Source organism: Sabethes cyaneus, chromosome 2 (assembly GCF_943734655.1).
Source record: "Sabethes cyaneus chromosome 2, idSabCyanKW18_F2, whole genome shotgun sequence".
NCBI lineage: Eukaryota > Metazoa > Arthropoda > Insecta > Diptera > Culicidae > Sabethes > Sabethes cyaneus.
This window is the reverse complement of record NC_071354.1, coordinates 178215944-178233974: the sequence shown is the minus strand read 5'-3', so window position 1 is coordinate 178233974 and position 18031 is coordinate 178215944. Positions and strand designations below refer to the sequence as shown.

General features: G+C 44.3%; 2 protein-coding genes across 2 annotated transcripts; both read right to left on the bottom strand.

The window, feature by feature from the left end:
- Positions 1 to 4874: 4874 nt before the first annotated feature.
- Positions 4875 to 5873, bottom strand: LOC128736399 (uncharacterized). The gene has a single exon (XM_053830880.1). It carries the CDS (start codon positions 5871 to 5873, stop codon positions 4875 to 4877), a length of 999 nt encoding a protein of 332 aa, XP_053686855.1.
- Positions 5874 to 6482: 609 nt separating this feature from the next.
- LOC128736398 (uncharacterized) lies at positions 6483 to 10247 on the bottom strand. Its single transcript, XM_053830879.1, has one exon. The coding sequence runs from the start codon at positions 10245 to 10247 to the stop codon at positions 6483 to 6485; it is 3765 nt and encodes a 1254-aa protein (XP_053686854.1).
- Between the last annotated feature and the right edge of the window lie 7784 nt (positions 10248 to 18031).

Below are 18031 nucleotides of genomic sequence, written 5' to 3'. Positions count from 1 at the left end.
GCTCAAGATAGTATGTGATAGTCCTAGTCCTTTATACGTGATGTTTTTTTATATTGGGGAAAAGTAAATGTTAAATGTGAAAAATTTAAATTTGGGCAAACTGAAAAATTCTCAATATCAGGCCAAAAATATAGACTTAGCGAAGGCGAGTAGTACTGGAAGTACAACGGTGATATTCGCAACGAAATGAATCTAGATTTTGAATCGATCAGTTGCCTATTAGAGATTCTTTTAAAAAATCGTTTGTTTTAGCATCTTCAAATGCCACTGGATTGGTTTCGACCTTTTGATGCTCAAAGAATGTTGTTTTTATTAAGGATCCCAGTTGCATAATGCTCTTTTACGACACGCAGTTTTGATCAAAGTAACTTGTTCTGGATTTCACAGGGATAAATTAACCATTTTTCGTCAAAACGCTGCGGCCAAAAGAAAGCAATTTTTTATTGTGAAATCCTTACCCCGGCCAGGCATGCTGACGAATGTATCCTATCATCTCTATAAAATTTATATTAAAAAATTGGGCGCAGTTTTTAACCTTACTTTTGTAATCATTCGGCATTTTTGCGATAAGGTAATTTATGTCATCGAAATAGATGTATCACTACATGATTATGTCTTATTATTTCCAAACAGGCTTCCGATAGGTTACTGCTTCTCCTTATGTTAGATCTTGGTACGCCGATATGTATGATCACCTTGGAATGCTTCCTGAATGCTTACAGAACACGATTGTTTATTGATGCTTTAGTCAAATGAAATTATTGGGTTAAAAGTAAATATTTCTAGCTTCCGCTGAGCAAGATTTAAACTTTTTGCTTCTAAGAAATGGTTTGCATAAGGATTTCAATTGTTTGCCTCTTGTGATCGGCGGATTTCGCGCCAACCCGACCACAGTCTGACACTATCCTTTCAGAAAGTTTTGTTTAACTTTTCACATCGCAAAAAATAGAAACTTCCTTAAAGAAAACCTAAACTTAATGATCACGAAGGCTGGTAAGGGGAACAAAACAGTGATCCTAGCTGTTGAGGAATGCCACGAAAAGATGGTTGAATCAAGTATTCAACTATTGTACAGATATTACCCGTGCAATAAGTACTGGATAAGCTATTATACAACAAGGACCAATAAAATGTTCCTCGGGTTGTGAAGTGATACGGCATGAACTTACAGCAAACTTAAAATTGTACACAGGAAATAAATGAAAGTCCCTTCTTTAAAACGGCATTGACTACAAACAAAGAAACAAACAAAGTAAACAAAGAAAATGGGGGGCTCCGTAGCCGCAAGGTCACCAAGTCTACTTTGACAAGCGAGTGGTCGTGGGTTCGAATCTTAGTAGGATCAGGCCATTCTATGTCAAGTGACTTTAGCATGCGTTTATTCTCAGGCCCCTCATTACCCTTCCTTCATGCTGGTTTCTATATGACCCCCATAAAAGCACTCTTGACAGTGCAAAAAGTCACTCTTATAGTTAAAATGTACTGGGCAAGCCTCGCCAGGGATTGCTGTAATTGGAGACTGTACTGGCATTGAGGAGCAAGGTGGGTAAAGTAGATCTAGCATTGAAGGAAGGGTAAACGCCACAACACGCAAGCACGCATAAAATTTAATAAGCATATCACTCATTCAATAGCGAATATAGCAGAAAAATGCAGTGCATATTATACAGCAAACACCCGGGCGATATCATAATAGATCAACGATACTGGTCGCAGTGATGAGTCCATACAGGAAAAAAACTAAGAAATGCACTAGAACTGTCAAAAACGCGATGCGTAGAAGTGTTGCGGGTAACCTCACCGTTAAAAGTATCCCCTGATGACGGTAAAAAACTGATATTTAAATAAGTTTATTGTGATTGCTTATTACTTACTTATTCAGCCGATAGCCGGGGTGGCAAGAATTGCTCTCCATTGTACTCGGTCTTGGGATACTCGTCGCCAATCCGTTACGTGTCTCGACACACGCAAGTCGGCTTTAACCTGGTCGAGCCATCTAGCACGTTGAGTCCCTCTATTCCTGGTGCCACTGGTGTTCTTGCAGAGAACGGATTTCCCTACACAGTCGTCCGGCATCCTTGCGACGTGACCGGCCCACCGTAGTCTCCCAACTTTCGCCAGGTGTACGATGGGAATCTTTCCAAGCAGTCCCTGTAGCTCGTGATTCATACGCCTCCGCCACTCCCCACTTTCCGTTTGTACTCCGCCAAAAATAGTCCGCAACACCTTTCGTTCAAAGACGGCAGATGCACGTATGTCTTCCGTAAGCAAAGTTACTGTCTCAACTCCGTAGAGGACTACCGGTCTGATTAGCGTTTTGTACATCGTCAGCTTTGTGCGGCGGCGTATGCTCCTTGATCGAAACGTCTTGCGGAGGGAAAAGTAGATTCGATTGCCAGCTTGAATGCGTCGTTGGATCTCCTTACTCGTATTATTGTCGGCGGTTACCAGAGATCCTAAATATACGAACTCTTCAAACCACTTCCAGTTCATCACCGTCAATAGTCACTGTTCGTGGGAGGCAAACATTACTTTCTCGGGAGCCTCTTCCTACCACATATTTGGTTTTCAACGCATTAATTTGCAACCCTATCCTCCTAGCCTCCATTTTTAGTCTGGCGTAGATTGCCTCCGCCGTCCCACGGTTTCTAGTAATGATGTCGAGGTCGTCTGCAAAGGCTAGGAGTTGGCTACTCTTGCTGAAGAGCGTTCCTCTCGTTTCGATCCCCGCTCGCCGGATCACACTTTCAATAGCGATATTGAATAACATACAGGACAGTCCATCTCCTTGCCGTAACCCTCTGCGCGATTCGAAAGGACTTGAGAGTGTCCCCGAAACGCGCACGTAGCACATCACTCGTTCCAGAGTAGCTTTGATCAGCCGCGTCAGTTTGTCCGGAAAACCGTACTCGTGAATTATCAGTCATAGCTGCTCGCGTTCAACGGTATCGTATGCTGCTCTGAAATCCACGAAAATATGATGCGTGGGCACGTTGTACTCTCGACATTTCTGAAGGATTCGTCGGAGAGTAAAAATTCGTAGTAGCACGGGCCCCATAAAGCCCGCCTGATACTGCCCTACGAATTCTCTTGCTATTGGGGATAGACGACGCAACAAAATCTGGGAGAGCACCTTGTAGGCGGCGTTGACCAGCGTAATGCCGCGGTAGTTACAGCAATCTAGCCGGTCACCCTTTTTGTAGATGGGGCAGACTACGCCTTCCATCCACTCCTCCGGTAGTTTCTCTTCTTCCCAAATCCTTGAAATCAGCAAGTGAAGTGCCGTTGCTAGCGGTTTTTGGCCATTTTTGTAGAGTTCTACCGGGAGTCGGTCCTTTCCGGCGGCTCTATTATTCTTCAGCAGACCGATTTCTCGTCGAATCTCTTCGAGATCGGGAGCCGGTACGCTGTTGTCCTTTGTAGGCACTCCGAGGTTAAGTTCCATTGCGTCTCCTGCTGCTATATAGCCGTTGAGGTGCTCATCGAAGAACTGCTTCCACCTGTCGACCACCTCGCGCTCGTTTGTGATTAGATCCCCTCCCTCGTCCCTACACATGTCAGGTTTTGGTGTGTGGGCCTTGCGAGTTTGGTTCACCTTCTCGTAAAACTTGCGGGTATCATTAGCCCGGAATAGTTGTTTAAGCTCCTCACGATCTCTATCCTCCTTCTGTCACTTTTTCCTTCTCAGGATCGTGGTCAACTCATTCCTCGCTCGTCGATACTTGGCCAAACTCTCTCGCGTGGATATGCTCAGATAGTTTCCCCAAGCTCTGTTTTTTCTCTCTATCGCTTGTTGGCATTCCCCGTCAAACCAATCATTTCGTGCACTCGAGGTTTCTACACCTAGTACCGCGGTTGCGGCCTCATTGACGACCGAGCGTATCCCACGCCATCCGTTTTCGAGGGTCGAAACATCTAGCTCCACAGAGGATGGTTTTTGATATGAATTAAATTATGGTTGTATATGAGCACCACTGGCATTATATTAAATTTGTTAAAAAAGTATTTTTTATATCCTAATTTTCGTAGTTACTGGCTTTACAAGAAAATTTTCGAATATCCAGGTAAGTCTCATATAACTGGTGCTTACATACTTACATTATCCATCTAGCTCCCCCCATCTACTAACAACAATTCCTTTACCGAAATACTTGTGAAGATGCAGAGGATTCCCTGGTCTTTAGTAGCAACAAGTATTGGACTAACATTCCTTCCCATCCAACCAGGACCCGCATTCGGACGTGGCCGGCATCGCTATTGATCAGCATGTAGGGACCTGATAAGGTTGCACAATGAGAAATAGCGTACTGTCCCAAGTATGCTTTTTCCAGTTATCATTTTGCAATTTTCATCGGTCCTGGTCAATAACGGAGTAGCAGCACACGGGCGGTATCCCATGCTTATGCTTATGCTTAAAATATGTTACTTGCAAAAATTATTTTAATCACCATCATCATTTCAAAAGTATATTACATACGTCACTTCACAGTTGCTAATACTTGTGTTTGTTCTTTGCCGAAACTGGTCGGCGGTATGGTTCCAGTTATCCGAAACTGGTCGGTTAAGTGGATCGAAAAGTATGGGATGTGAATTGACACAGCGAACGAATTTGATACGAGCGATTGTCTCCGTGATCTTTATCGTACTGATTGGTATTGTATTATATTGAGTGTAAGATTGATTTGAATACAATGTATATATATAATGAGTAAGGTATATAAGCGGTATGCATTTATGTAGTTTTAAGTAGAATAATTATTGGGTTTAGGATTTAGATTAATTCTTTTAATGTTTTGCATGTTTAGATTATAAGGTTCAAATTTAATTTCGAGGAACGCAACATCCTGGGCCCCGTTGAAGCGTAGCATTCAAAGTTAAACTGGTTGTTTGAGGATAGCTGTATATTCTGCATCACAATTTTCGATGGGCAAAATGCAAAGTTCTGACGTTGCACGACGTCGGGTTCCATTCTGTGTGCGTACATCTACGACTCGGGTGATGCCATCAGCCCCAGGGTAGACAGCAACCACTCGTCCTAGTGGCCACCGTTTTGGAGGTACGCAGTCCGTTTTTAGGACGACCATCGTCCCGACAGCAAAGTTAGGTGGCACCTTCCTCCATTTAGCAGGTCGTTGATGGAGCAACCCGATGTACTCAGTTGACCAACGTTTCCACAAGTCAGTTATGGCACGTTGGGTTGCCTGAAAGCGAGAAAGGCGATTGAGTGGCTTTTGTTGATAGTCCTGCTCGGGAAGTTGGAACGGTGACTCTCCAATTAAAAAGTGCCCAGGAGTGAGGACGGAGAGGTCACTAGGATCGTTCGATAGTGGAGTCAACGGGCGGGAGTTCATGATGCTTTCAGCTTGGGCGATAGCTGTGCGGAAATCATCTAAACGGTACGGCGTCGTTTTCATGATGCGAATGAGGTGATATTTAAATTTCTTAACTGCAGCCTCCCATAAACCGCCGAAATGTGGTGCCCGTGGCGGAATGAACTGGAACTCAATTCCACGTTGCAGGCATTCATTGGCCCAAGAAGTTGATGCAAACTGCTCTCGATACTGTCGTCGCATATCCCGTAACTCGCGCGCGGCGCCTACGAACGATGTGCTGTTGTCGCAATGTATGATTCGAACGCGTCCGACACGACTCACGAAGCGTCTAAGCGAATTGACGCACGCAGCTGCTGATAACCCGTCGACGATGTCCAGCGCTACGGCTTTAACGGCGAAACATACGTACACGGCGACCCAGACTTTTACCGATGCGCCTCGACCTGCGAGCGGTCGAACGAGAAACGGCCCACAATAGTCTAGCCCTGTTTGTTCAAAGACCTTCGATGGAGTAATGCGTGCAGCTGGTAATGGAGCCATGTATTGGTCACATGGATGAGGACGGCAACGGGAGCATGTCAAACATTGGTGCACTGTTCTACGTGCGAGTTCTCTTCCACGTACAGGCCAGAATCGCTGGCGAATGATTGACAGTAATTGTGCAGGTCCAGTGTGTAGTGTTTGATGATGGATGGATCTGGCAATCAACCGAGAAAAGTGATGATCATACGGTAGTACCATTGGAAACCGAGTATCGAAGCTTCCAGAGAGATTGGCTAACCTGCCTTGGATCCGCAACGTCCCTTGTGGGTCGAGCATGAGGTCGTAACTGTTGAGTGGTGACTTGAGATTGGCTTTCTTGAGAGAGGTTTCACCATGACCTTTCCCCTCGAGATAATGAATTTCACTGGGAAAGGATGCTCGTTGAACAACACGAACTAACGATTTGAGCGCCTCATCATATTCGTTCGGTGATAGAGCACCGGTAAGCCTGTTTTCCGTATTCGATTTACAGTTACGCAAGAATCGGCGACAGTACGAAGTAACCTTGAGTAAGCGAGCCAGGTCCGAAAATCTTTCTATCAAGCACTGATCAGTAGTGAACGCTGCTAACACAGTGGTTGCCTTACGCTCCAAAGTTAATTGTTCCTATGCCATCGATGAAAGCGTAGCAGTTTGCTTAGGCCAGTGTTCACGGTCGAGAAGCAGAAACGGTGGCCCGTGCCACCAAAGAGTATTATGTTGAAGTTCATCGGGCTGGAGTCCTCTCGATAAGCAGTCGGCAGGATTGAGTGCTGTAGGAACATACCGCCACTGGGAGTCTTGGGTAAGTCGATGAATCTCGGCAATACGGTTGGATACGAATATCTTCCACTTCGACGGGGGTGAGCGAATCCAGTGTAGAACGATGGTTGAATCGGACCACAAAATTGGGGTTCCAGCGAATGTGGTCGTCTGAAGAATCGTATCTATCAATTGACTTCCCAGACGGGCAGCGCAAAGCTCTAACCGTGGCATAGTTTCGCCACTTTTTGGAGAAACACGGGATTTTGCGATGAGTAAATTACTGAATTTTGGACCATTTGAATCGCTTGCGACGACGTAAAGGCAAGCTCCATATCCTTTCTCTGAGGCGTCAACAAAACAATGAAGTTGGTAGTCGGTTATACCAGTGCCTAATACCCAACGAGGAACACGAATTTCTTGCAGCACGTCGATAGACACTCTAAAGGATAGCCACCAGGATCGTAACTCTTCGGGCAATTCGTCATCCCACTGGAGTTCTTCCAGCCACAACCGTTGTATAAACATTTTAGCGCTTATAACAATCGGTCCAACAAGACCCAGCGGGTCAAACAGTTGTGAAATTTCGGACAATACTACTCTTTTGGTTACCTTTTCAATGGTGGATAATTGCGGAATCTTGAACCCAAACACATCCGCAGTTGGAAACCAGAGGAGTCCGAGCGTTTTAATTGATGGCGAACGATCCAGTTCGAGTTGCGGTTGCCTTTCCCAGCGTTCCTCTGGAATATCCATAATGCACGCAGTATCATTGGAACTCCATTTTCGTAGAGAAAATCCAGCACCATCCAACAATTCGATGAGCTGCCTCGCAATTTCTTTCATGTCTTCGATGCTGTTCGCGCCGGTGAGAAGATCGTCGACATAAAAGTCTCGCTTTACTGCCTGTGAGGCTAGTGGATACTCCTTTCCATCGTCATCGGCTAGTTGGTTTAAGACTCTCGTGGCAAGGAATGGTGCACACGAGGTTCCGTACGTTATGGTGTTCAACTGGAAGGTCTTCAAAGGTTCTGACGCATCATTCCGCCACAAAATTTGTTGGAATTGGCGATCATCTTGATGAACCATGATTTGGCGGTACATTTTTTCAATGTCCGCCGTCATGACGTAGCGGTGTGTACGAAAATTGATAATAATGGATAATAAAGCTGGCTGTACTGTTGGTCCAGTAAAGAGTAGATCGTTTAGCGCAATACCGTTACTGTCTTTACATGAACCGTCGAACACGACTCTTATTTTTGTGGTTGTCGAGTCGGGTCGATGAATGGCGTGATGGGGCAGAAAAAACTGGGGTAACGCGACGCGAGTCTTCATCTCTTCCATGTGGCCAAGCTCTTCATATTCGTTCATGAATTGAGTGTAACTTGTTTTCAAGCATTCGTTCGTTTGCAATCGTCTTTCTAAAGCAGTAAATCGGCGGGCGGCAACGGGCCAGGAATCACCGATCTTTTGTAGTATCTCACTGCGAATCGGCAACCGCACGATGTAGCGCCCGCTTTGAGTACGGCTGTGAGTAGTTTGGAAATGATTTTCGCAATGTAGCTCGTCAGGAGTGAGAGCCTTCCCTTGATCGAAGTCTTCGACTTGCCAAAATTTCTTCACTTGAGCGTCCAAGGAATCCAGTGTAGATACCAGACATGCTGTGGGTGTCACGACATTTGTTGGAACTCTACCAGCTATGAGATAGCCTAACGATGTTTTGTAAAACATAGGCAAATTGTCTGTCAATGTGAGTTGCTCTGCTTGAAAGAAAAATGGAAATAACTCGGCTCCGATGATAAGGTCAATGCCGTGGCTTACATTGAACTGAGGATCCGCCAGAGGTAAATGTTCAGGAATCCTCCAGTCACTAATGTCAACGGTGCTAGTCGGCAGATGAACAGTGAGCTTTGGCAGAACTAGACATTCCATTGCATAGTTATCCGTTTCAAAACGAGATGAAAACGTGATTGCACATGTGTATCGAACGTTAACGATGGCTTGGCCAATTCCACTCACCGGCACGTTTACCTTTTGACGTGGCAATGAGAGACGTTGATATAGATTCTCCGAAATAAAGCTTGATTGAGAACCACTGTCCAGGAGTGCACGAGCAGCTTGCGGTTGGCCGAATTTGTCTTTCACTAGCACTAGTGCCGTAAACAAGAGCACAGTGGAATCACTTACAACTGTTTGACATGGAGATGAGACTATACCGCGCGAAATGCAGGGAGGCGCTGAAACCGGAGGCGGTACGAACGAAACCGACGGATTGACCGAAGCGACAGCGATGTCACTGATAAGCGATTCGCGGGACGAGTGTAACGGCAGATTATGAACGCATGGCTGGACCTTACACAATGTAGCTTGGTCCTGGTGGTAGCTTGCCGGAGCGCTTGACGTGCACAAAGCGGTAGATGGTTGAAGGTGAAGCAAAGTATGGTGTCTTTTTTGGCAATATTTGCAGGGCCCACTGGTGCAGTTTTTGGAAAAATGGGTCGACTTGATGCAGTTAATGCATAAATTGTTCTTTTTTACCAGCTCAAAGCGTTGCTGGGGGGTTTTTCCCCGAAAAATTTCACATTGGAATAGATAATGTGCCTGTTGGCAAGCAGCACACTTCAATCGTTGTTCAGATGTAGACTGGTTAGAGGTAGCACGTGAATTTTGAGGTTTAGTTTCTTCTAGGTTGAATGCCTGTTGCGATAACTTAAGGGACTGCAGTGTGCGGGAATGTTCATGCATAAAGAGTATTAGTTGATCGTACGAAGGTCTTTCTTCTTTGAAACGATGGGTTTCCCACAAAGCTTGCGTGTCTTTATCCATTCGACGAAATAGTAATTCTACTAAAACTGAATCCCAGTGTTGTTCTTTCGTTTCAAGAGTATCTAATATTTTGACGTGCTTTTCAAATTCATCTGCAAGATCGGAAAGCTCACTTGCAGATGCAGATTGCATGGGCGCGATAGAAAAAAGTGCAGCGATGTGCTGCTTGATTAAAAGATTAGTATCTTCGTAACGATCATGGATCATCTTCCAAGCTACCGCATAACTTTGGGCTGATATCGGTAGCGAGCAAACAATTCGAGCAGCGTCACCTTTGAGAGAAGCTCGAAGATAATGTAATTTTTGTATGTCCGAAAGCAAAGCATTGTCGTGAATCATGGATCGGAACAAATCGTTGAAAGCCGACCAATCTTCTGGTTTCCCATCGAATTCAGGGATTTTTAATTCCGGAAGACGCACACCAGGGGCCGTGGGCGATGGTTGTGGTACCGGCACAGGTTCGGGAACAGGCGAGGGCACTGCAGGGGCTACAGGCAATTTGGCCGATAACGAACCTTTCAACTGATAATACATTGTTTGAAATTCTGCACGCTCTTGATTGAACTCGGGCTCATCAGTGCGCAGCACATCGAGTTCAGTTTCAACGAGCTCAAATTCTTCCCAAAGGTGATCTAATTTTTCCAGACGGAATGGCACTTCTGCAGCTCGGGATGGATCATAATTTTCATTGAATTCCTCAATAAGGTGAGCAGTTCCAAGAATGTTGATACGTTTAGCATTAAGCTGCTTAAGTTGCCTTGCCTTTTGCTGCCTCGTCCTGAGGCCTCTCGTGGAACTATTCATGACAAAAGATCACTCACCTGGTCGCACCGTACTTAACCTCAACTCAAGCTACGGTGTATTAGTAGCTGAATAGAAAACTAATCCCGGCTCGAAGAATTACGTAGAGCCGGCACTGATGCAGCACGAATCTGGTACACAGGTGATTTTGGCCTGCACGATGGCAATGGTTCCAGCACGATCTGTAGTAGTAATAGGCCTCGATGATTTCTCGACGACAGCAACAGCAGTAGCAGATTCCGACGACCGCAACAGCAGCAAATGATTTAGCACATCCGTTGTGCGTACAACCGGCAGAATTTTCACAACACTTCACTTTAATCCTAGATCCGAGACACGATCTAGAAATCTGAACGATGGTATTTCCGCGTGCTTATGAGGCTTAGACGAAACCACGTTTTTCTTGCTCACAATGGACACAATAGCAATTTGTATAGCAATGGCGCACTATTCACACGGCACTGGGACGTATGGTTTCACGCGGGTTCGAGATTATAGAGTTCACCGGGATTGTCCCGGGTTTCGGCACCAAATTTTTTTTTTTTTTTTTTTTTATCGTACTGATTGGTATTGTATTATATTGAGTGTAAGATTGATTTGAATACAATGTATATATATAATGAGTAAGGTATATAAGCGGTATGCATTTATGTAGTTTTAAGTAGAATAATTATTGGGTTTAGGATTTAGATTAATTCTTTTAATGTTTTGCATGTTTAGATTATAAGGTTCAAATTTAATTTCGAGGAACGCAACAACTTGCTAATATATCTTTATTTGCTGTGTTATTTTTGGAATATCTTGAAATGTTGGCAATTAAAATTTAACACAATGTGTTTCAATTAAGAAAATCATTACAGGGTTTGTTATGAATTAGGTATTAATAAGAGGCAGTTTAGTTATAGTTTTTGATATTTTAATCACTTACGGAGGCTAATTTATAACAACGGTTGTTATAATATATTATAATATATCTAATTAATAACAACTGTTGTTAGAAATTTTGATAACAAAATAACAAGATGTGTTATCATTTTTGTTAGGTCCTCCTGATCGGGTAATCTACAGGATCTTGGACTGATTTGACTCCAACACGCTTACTTTCCGATCCGTGTATTTTCGACGTAGGACTACGTCTTACGGCAAGGTTTGGTTGGGTAGGGTCTTAAATCAGTAAAATTTTTTTCTTTTTATTACCTTTGTTATACTATAACAAAGGTTTAAAAATTGGTCGAAAAACACGAAATTGATCCTTGGCCGGAGGGCCAAGTCACATATAACAATCGATAGGGTTCGACGATTTGAGCAATGTCTCTCTCTCTGTGTGTGTGTGTGTGTGTGTGTGTGTGTGTGTGTGTGTGTGTGTGTGTGTGTGTGTGTGTGTGTGTGTGTGTGTGTGTGTGTGTGTGTGTGTGTGTGTGTGTGTGTGTGTGTGTGTGTGTGTGTGTGTGTGTGTGTGTGTGTGTGTGTGTGTGTGTGTGTGTGTGTGTGTGTGTGTGTGTGTGTGTGTGTGTGTGTGTGTGTGTGTGTGTGTGTGTGTGTGTGTGTGTGTGTGTGTGTGTGTGTGTGTGTGTGTGTGTGTGTGTGTGTGTGTGTGTGTGTGTGTGTGTGTGTGTGTGTGTGTGTGTGTGTGTGTGTGTGTGTGTGTGTGTGTGTGTGTGTGTGTGTGTGTGTGTGTGCGTGTTTTTTTTTTTAGCGAGTAGGGAAATCTGCTATCAGACACCTGAGAAGACAGCTCAGGGAGTGGGGTTTGGTATCCCGTGAAGATCGTGAAGATCCAGACCCACTAAAACCCTACTCGAGTCTCCAGCCTCAATCCCCCCTGGAACCACCTTATCGGTATTACTTCAGGGAGGGGCTATTGTGCTTAACGCACGCTCTTAGATAACTACTGGACTATGGTAGTTAGGCTGTTTATTCGCCGTTGATCGGCTTTCCAGCGGTTTTGTAGCTCAAGTACGATCTGGGTAGCAGCCGCATTGACCGCACCCCAGACGTCCGAGCTAGAACACATCCTTTGGACTAAGTTATCCGGAGTAGTGTCCTGTCCGCTAACTGCCATCATGTTGCTTCTCACGCCCTCGAAACGAGGGCATATGAAGAAAGCATGTTCTGCAGTTTCCTCAACGTCCGCGCATTCGGGACATTCGGGGGACTCCGCATGCCCAAATTTGTGCAGATACTGTCTAAAACAACCATGCCCTGACAGAATCTGTGTCAGGTGGAAGTTGACTTCGCCATGACGCCTGTTGACCCATCCGGATAGTTGCGGGATAAGTCTATGTGTCCACCGGCCTTTTGTGGAATCAGACCATGCCCGCTGCCATGTGATCATCGAGGCCGATCTTGTGGTACTCCGTATGCCTCTAGTTCCACGTTGGTTGAAGCACTCTACGTCCTCGCTGATGATGATACCAATAGGCATCATACCCGCTAAGACGCAGATTGCGTCATGTGAAACTGTGCGGTACGCACTCGCCACTCTTAAGCACATGAGACGATAGGTGCTTTCCAGCTTGGCTAGATAGCTTTTGGTACCTAACGCCGATGACCACACCGGCCCGCCATACCTGAGTATGGACTGGACCACGTTGGCTAAAAGCCTTCGCTTGCTGCCATATACCGCAGAGCTATTAGACATCATACGAGACAATGCCGAAATAGCTGTGGAAGCCTTCTTGCAGACATAGTCGACGTGGTTCCCGAAATTGAGCTTGACGTCGACCATGACTCCAAGGAGTTTTAAGAACCGCGTTGACGAAATAGTGCAGTCCCCGACACTGATATTTGCTTGCTGCACCGACTTGCGGTTGTTCACCACGATAACCTCCGTTTTATGATGCGCTAGGTCTAGTTTCCTGGATCGCATCCAATCTTCAACAATGCTTATAGAGTGGGTAGCCGTCAACTCAACCTCTCTGATAGATTCACCGTAGACTTCCAAGGTGATATCGTCCGCAAAGCCGACAATCGCCACCCCTACCGGAAACTTTAGCTTCAACACCTCGTCATACATGACGTTCCACAACACCGGGCCCAGTATGGAACCTTGCGGAACCCCTGAGGTGATTGGAACGCATTTCTGACCCTCCTCCGTGTTGTAGCATAGCACACGATTCTGGAAATAATTTTCCAGAATTCTGTACAGCGACACCGGCACTTGGACGTTCCGAAGCGAGCTGGCTATGGAGTCCCAGCTAGCGCTATTAAACGCATTTCTCACGTCGAGCGTGACAACTGCGCAATAACGAATACCTGTCCTCTTGGGCTGGATTGCCACCTCGGCTGTCTTAGTGACAGACAAGATGGCATCCACCGTAGATTTGCCTTTTCGGAAGCCGAATTGGTTCCTTGACAGACCGTTTGTACCCTCAGTGTACTGTACGAGTCTGTTAAGGATAACCCTCTCCAGCACCTTGCCGGCAGTATCGAGTAGACAGATCGGCCTATATGACGAGGGGACACCCGGAGGTTTTCCCGGCTTCGGCAATAGGACCAGGTTCTGTCGCTTCCATCTGTCCGGGAAGTGGCCAGCTTCCAGGCATCTATTCATTACTGCCCCGAATAATTCGGGAGCCTCTAAAATAGCCGCTTTAATGGCCATATTCGGGATACCGTCTGGCCCCGGTGCCTTGCTCACCTTTAGGGATTTAGCGATATCAATGAGTTCCTCGTTCGTAACCGTCACTTCCTCCCCGACCTCCAAACCGCCGTCGCCCACGTTACTTTGGATGTTCGGCTGGGAGGCCGACCATCCTACGCTATGGTCTGAGATACTGGAACGTCGGCCGTGGGACGACTCAGCGGCCTGGGGCCAGGGCCTTGGCTCGTGGCGCGGAAAGAGGCCCTCGATGATCCGCTCCAGCATCTCTGGCGATTGCTCAGCGGGCGCCATCACACCCTTGCCCTTTTATGTGTGTGTGTGTGTGTGTGTGTGTGTGTGTGTGTGTGTGTGTGTGTGTGTGTGTGTGTGTGTGTGTGTGTGTGTGTGTGTGTGTGTGTGTGTGTGTGTGTGTGTGTGTGTGTGTGTGTGTGTGTGTGTGTGTGTGTGTGTGTGTGTGTGTGTGTGTGTGTGTGTGTGTGTGTGTGTGTGTGTGTGTGTGTGTGTGTGTGTGTGTGTGTGTGTGTGTGTGTGTGTGTGTGTGTGTGTGTGTGTGTGTGTGTGTGTGTGTGTGTGTGTGTGTGTGTGTGTGTGTGTGTGTGTGTGTGTGTGTGTGTGTGTGTGTGTGTGTGTGTGTGTGTGTGTGTGTGTGTGTGTGTGTGTGTGTGTGTGTGTGTGTGTGTGTGTGTGTGTGTGTGTGTGTGTGTGTGTGTGTGTGTGTGTGTGTGTGTGTGTGTGTGTGTGTGTGTGTGTGTGTGTGTGTGTGTGTGTGTGTGTGTGTGTGTGTGTGTGTGTGTGTGTGTGTGTGTGTGTGTGTGTGTGTGTGTGTGTGTGTGTGTGTGTGTGTGTGTGTGTGTGTGTGTGTGTGTGTGTGTGTGTGTGTGTGTGTGTGTGTGTGTGTGTGTGTGTGTGTGTGTGTGTGTGTGTGTGTGTGTGTGTGTGTGTGTGTGTGTGTGCGTGTGTGTGTGTGTGTGTGTGTGTGTGTGTGTGTGTGTGTGTGTGTGTGTGTGTGCGTGTGTGTGTGTGTGTGCGTGTGTGTGTGTGTGTGCGTGTGTGTGTGTGTGTGCGTGTGTGTGTGTGTGTGCGTGTGTGTGTGTGTGTAATGATTATTGTCTAGTAGATCACTATTGAGTTGTTTCGTGATACGTTTCGTTTCGTTTAAAAGTTATAAGCAAAAATGTGAAAAATACGTGACGCGGGTTTCTCAGGAACTCTTTACTTGATCGATTTCAACGATCTTAGTATCAAATGAAAGCCCTTATTAAAGCCAAATTGAATTTTTAATTGAAAACAAACGAGTAGTTTAAAAGTTATGCTCAAAAAATCTGTTTTGACAAGGTAATAAGCATTGCCTGTTTCTTAGAGATGGCCAAACCGATTTATGCGCTATTAGTCTCGTTTGAAAGATAATATATCCTAATAGATCAATATTGAATGATTTTTTGATTGGACGTTTAATTTGAAAGTTATGAACAACCGTATACACCACTCCAAAATTAACAATAATTTATAATGATTTTAACCAAGATAATTTACCTAATTTCAATTTTTTAATATCAAACGAGAGGTTTTGACACTACGAATATATATGCAAAATTTCATAAGAATTGGTTTTACCGGTCAAAAGATATTAACCTTCGAACACTCGCGCCAACTTTTGTAACACAGTTACTCGCGCGCAAAATAGCCCCAAACCAAAGAAAACGTGTGCACTAGTGGTTTGACTGGGAAAACTTGGTTTTAGGTTTATCAAACCTTTGGAACAGTTTCTTGAAATTGAAAGCTCTATTGTCTGGTGGAATTTAAATTTTGATTAATCCCCCTAAAAGTAAAATAAAAAAATATTTCAAGACAACACATTGATGTGTTCTGCAAAGTTATAGAGGATATTATTACAATAAATTTTGCACAGTACCTTCTATCTGTGCAGCGAAGTTAGAAAAATCTTATTTATTGTATATGAATTGTATATGAACTTTGATTATAATGAAAAAAGGATCTATCAAAATTTAAAAGTGTTCCTATTTTGTTCAAATTTTGTAAACTTATTCAATTTTCAAAAATTTTATGTAAACCAACGCACTACGCAATGTTAACCAATAGATGAATTATGCTTCGAAGACGTGTCTATTTCTATCTCAAATAGCAAGTAAGACCGTATAACAAAGGTTCATTTCACCACTAGATGGATTAAATCGGATTTTTTTTCTTATTTTACCAACTATGTCGGCCAAGACAAGATCAAATTTTGATATGAGTTATTCGAATTCCACAACACAGTTTGATATTATTTTGCTCTTCGCTCCTGCTCTGGATATCTCGGGATTCCAACAACAAACAAAATTACTGTTTTCAGTTGATTACGCAGTTCCGCTGGTACGCAGACCAAGATCCTTCAAACGCTGGAAAAAGTTTAATAAGTTTTTCACCAAGCAGCATTAATATACGAGTGAATTCTGTTAGGTTTATGCACGCCTCTAAATCCAAGTTGACGCGAGTAACGAAAGGTTAAGGCACAGACTAACAGACGTAACACCTCGAACAAATTTTCTAACAAAACATCGTTTCAATGACACCCCTAAAACTTGGAAAAAAACACTAGCATCACCTGGTGTAGTCTTCACGCTATGCAGAGTAAGTTGCTATACATTGAGCAATGCTATAAATTTACTTGTATATTATCTAACAACAGCGCCAGTGCAGGCGAGTGGTGTTCTCGCGCAGCGACTGTTATTTGAGTCTTGGCTTAAGCGAAAATTTGAAATGATCGTTTTTATTGACGATGGAATGAGACTCCAGTGTTACGTCTGTTAGTCTGTGGTTAAGGCATCGCTGAAATAATAAGATACGATGACAAGAGGAATACCATTTTTAGTACACTGCGTTAAAAACCGATTTTGACCGATAGGTGTTGGGCTGTTAGCTGTATTGAATGTTGTTAAATTTATTGTAATTTAATTTATTAGACAATAATGCGAAATAGAGCCAATAGTTTTGAGCTTTTATATATAACTCAAAAGTAGATCTGGAAATCATGGGTGCAATAAATCTAATTGCACCGCGTACGAAAAATCTAAACCCCAAAGCCCATTATGCGTTCGATTTGGGTGCAGTTTTGCTTATAGGTATAGGTAGGTAATAGAAATTTTATCAAACCATAAAATACTTCTTTCTATTTTTGGAACTCTGTAACTTGCTGGCACCTCTCCATTTACCGATCGTAGCGCTCTGCCAACTCGAGCCGACTTTTTTTGTCGCGTATGAATCCATATATTTTATAGATTCGTCATTCTGTTCCCTGCTGCAGCAGACAAAAACGAAAGCCACTGAATTGCGTATAGGGTGTTTCGGCAAAGCAAAATTCGATGCCGACCAATTTTAATGAAACCTGATGGCAAGGACAAAGCTCGCGTTCATCCGCATCCAGCAACAGCCCACGAGGGTTCGCCAATGTCGACTTCGTGCGCCTGCATTGTCCATTTTGCTGGACCAAAGCCAAAGCGGTCCGCCGAGAAGCCGATAAGACGAAAGTCTGGGCCATTCGGACTGTTTTTTATTTATTTTTTGTTTCTGCCAACCCCGAAAACGCCGGGACGGTTGGCGACAGGAATACACGCGTGGCGTTATGCGAACCGAAATCGTAAACTTGCAAGCTCGTAACCATGGCACGGCATGCGTGTGCTTGTCTGGTGGCCGCAAGTCTGAAGGTTGAATGGGATGACATTGAAACATATTCAGCAGCATTGGGATTGTGAAGTCGCTGCTGTGTCCTTTATTTTTTGGAAGGCTGACGCGTAATGTCCGGTTGCTGCAACAGGATAGTGCAGTCACTGCAATTATGCTTTATTCAAATTTCAGCCTCTGTTTTATGACACCGATTTATTATGTCAACGATTTATATTGCGGTAGAATCTGATGTTATAGCATTCGTCATTTAACTTTTTCATTATTTTCAAAAAATTTATTAATTTATTTCGATTGCGTGTAGTTTCCAGAATTTATTGCGAATTCCTATAGATCGCGCAAAAGCAAAATGAATTTCATTAAAACTTCATGGTGACAAATGATCTTAGTTATATTAAACCAACTACATTCCATATAAACTTCTTAATTATATTTTCTTTTCCACCTATAAATAAATGATTAACCGTTTAACATTTTTGATCACTTTTATCTCCACCCTCAG

Coding starts and splice junctions, on each gene's coding strand:
- LOC128736399 (XM_053830880.1), bottom strand. CDS start 5,873: ATGGCTCCATTACCAGCTGCACGCATTACTCCATCGAAGGTCTTTGAA.
- LOC128736398 (XM_053830879.1), bottom strand. CDS start 10,247: ATGAATAGTTCCACGAGAGGCCTCAGGACGAGGCAGCAAAAGGCAAGG.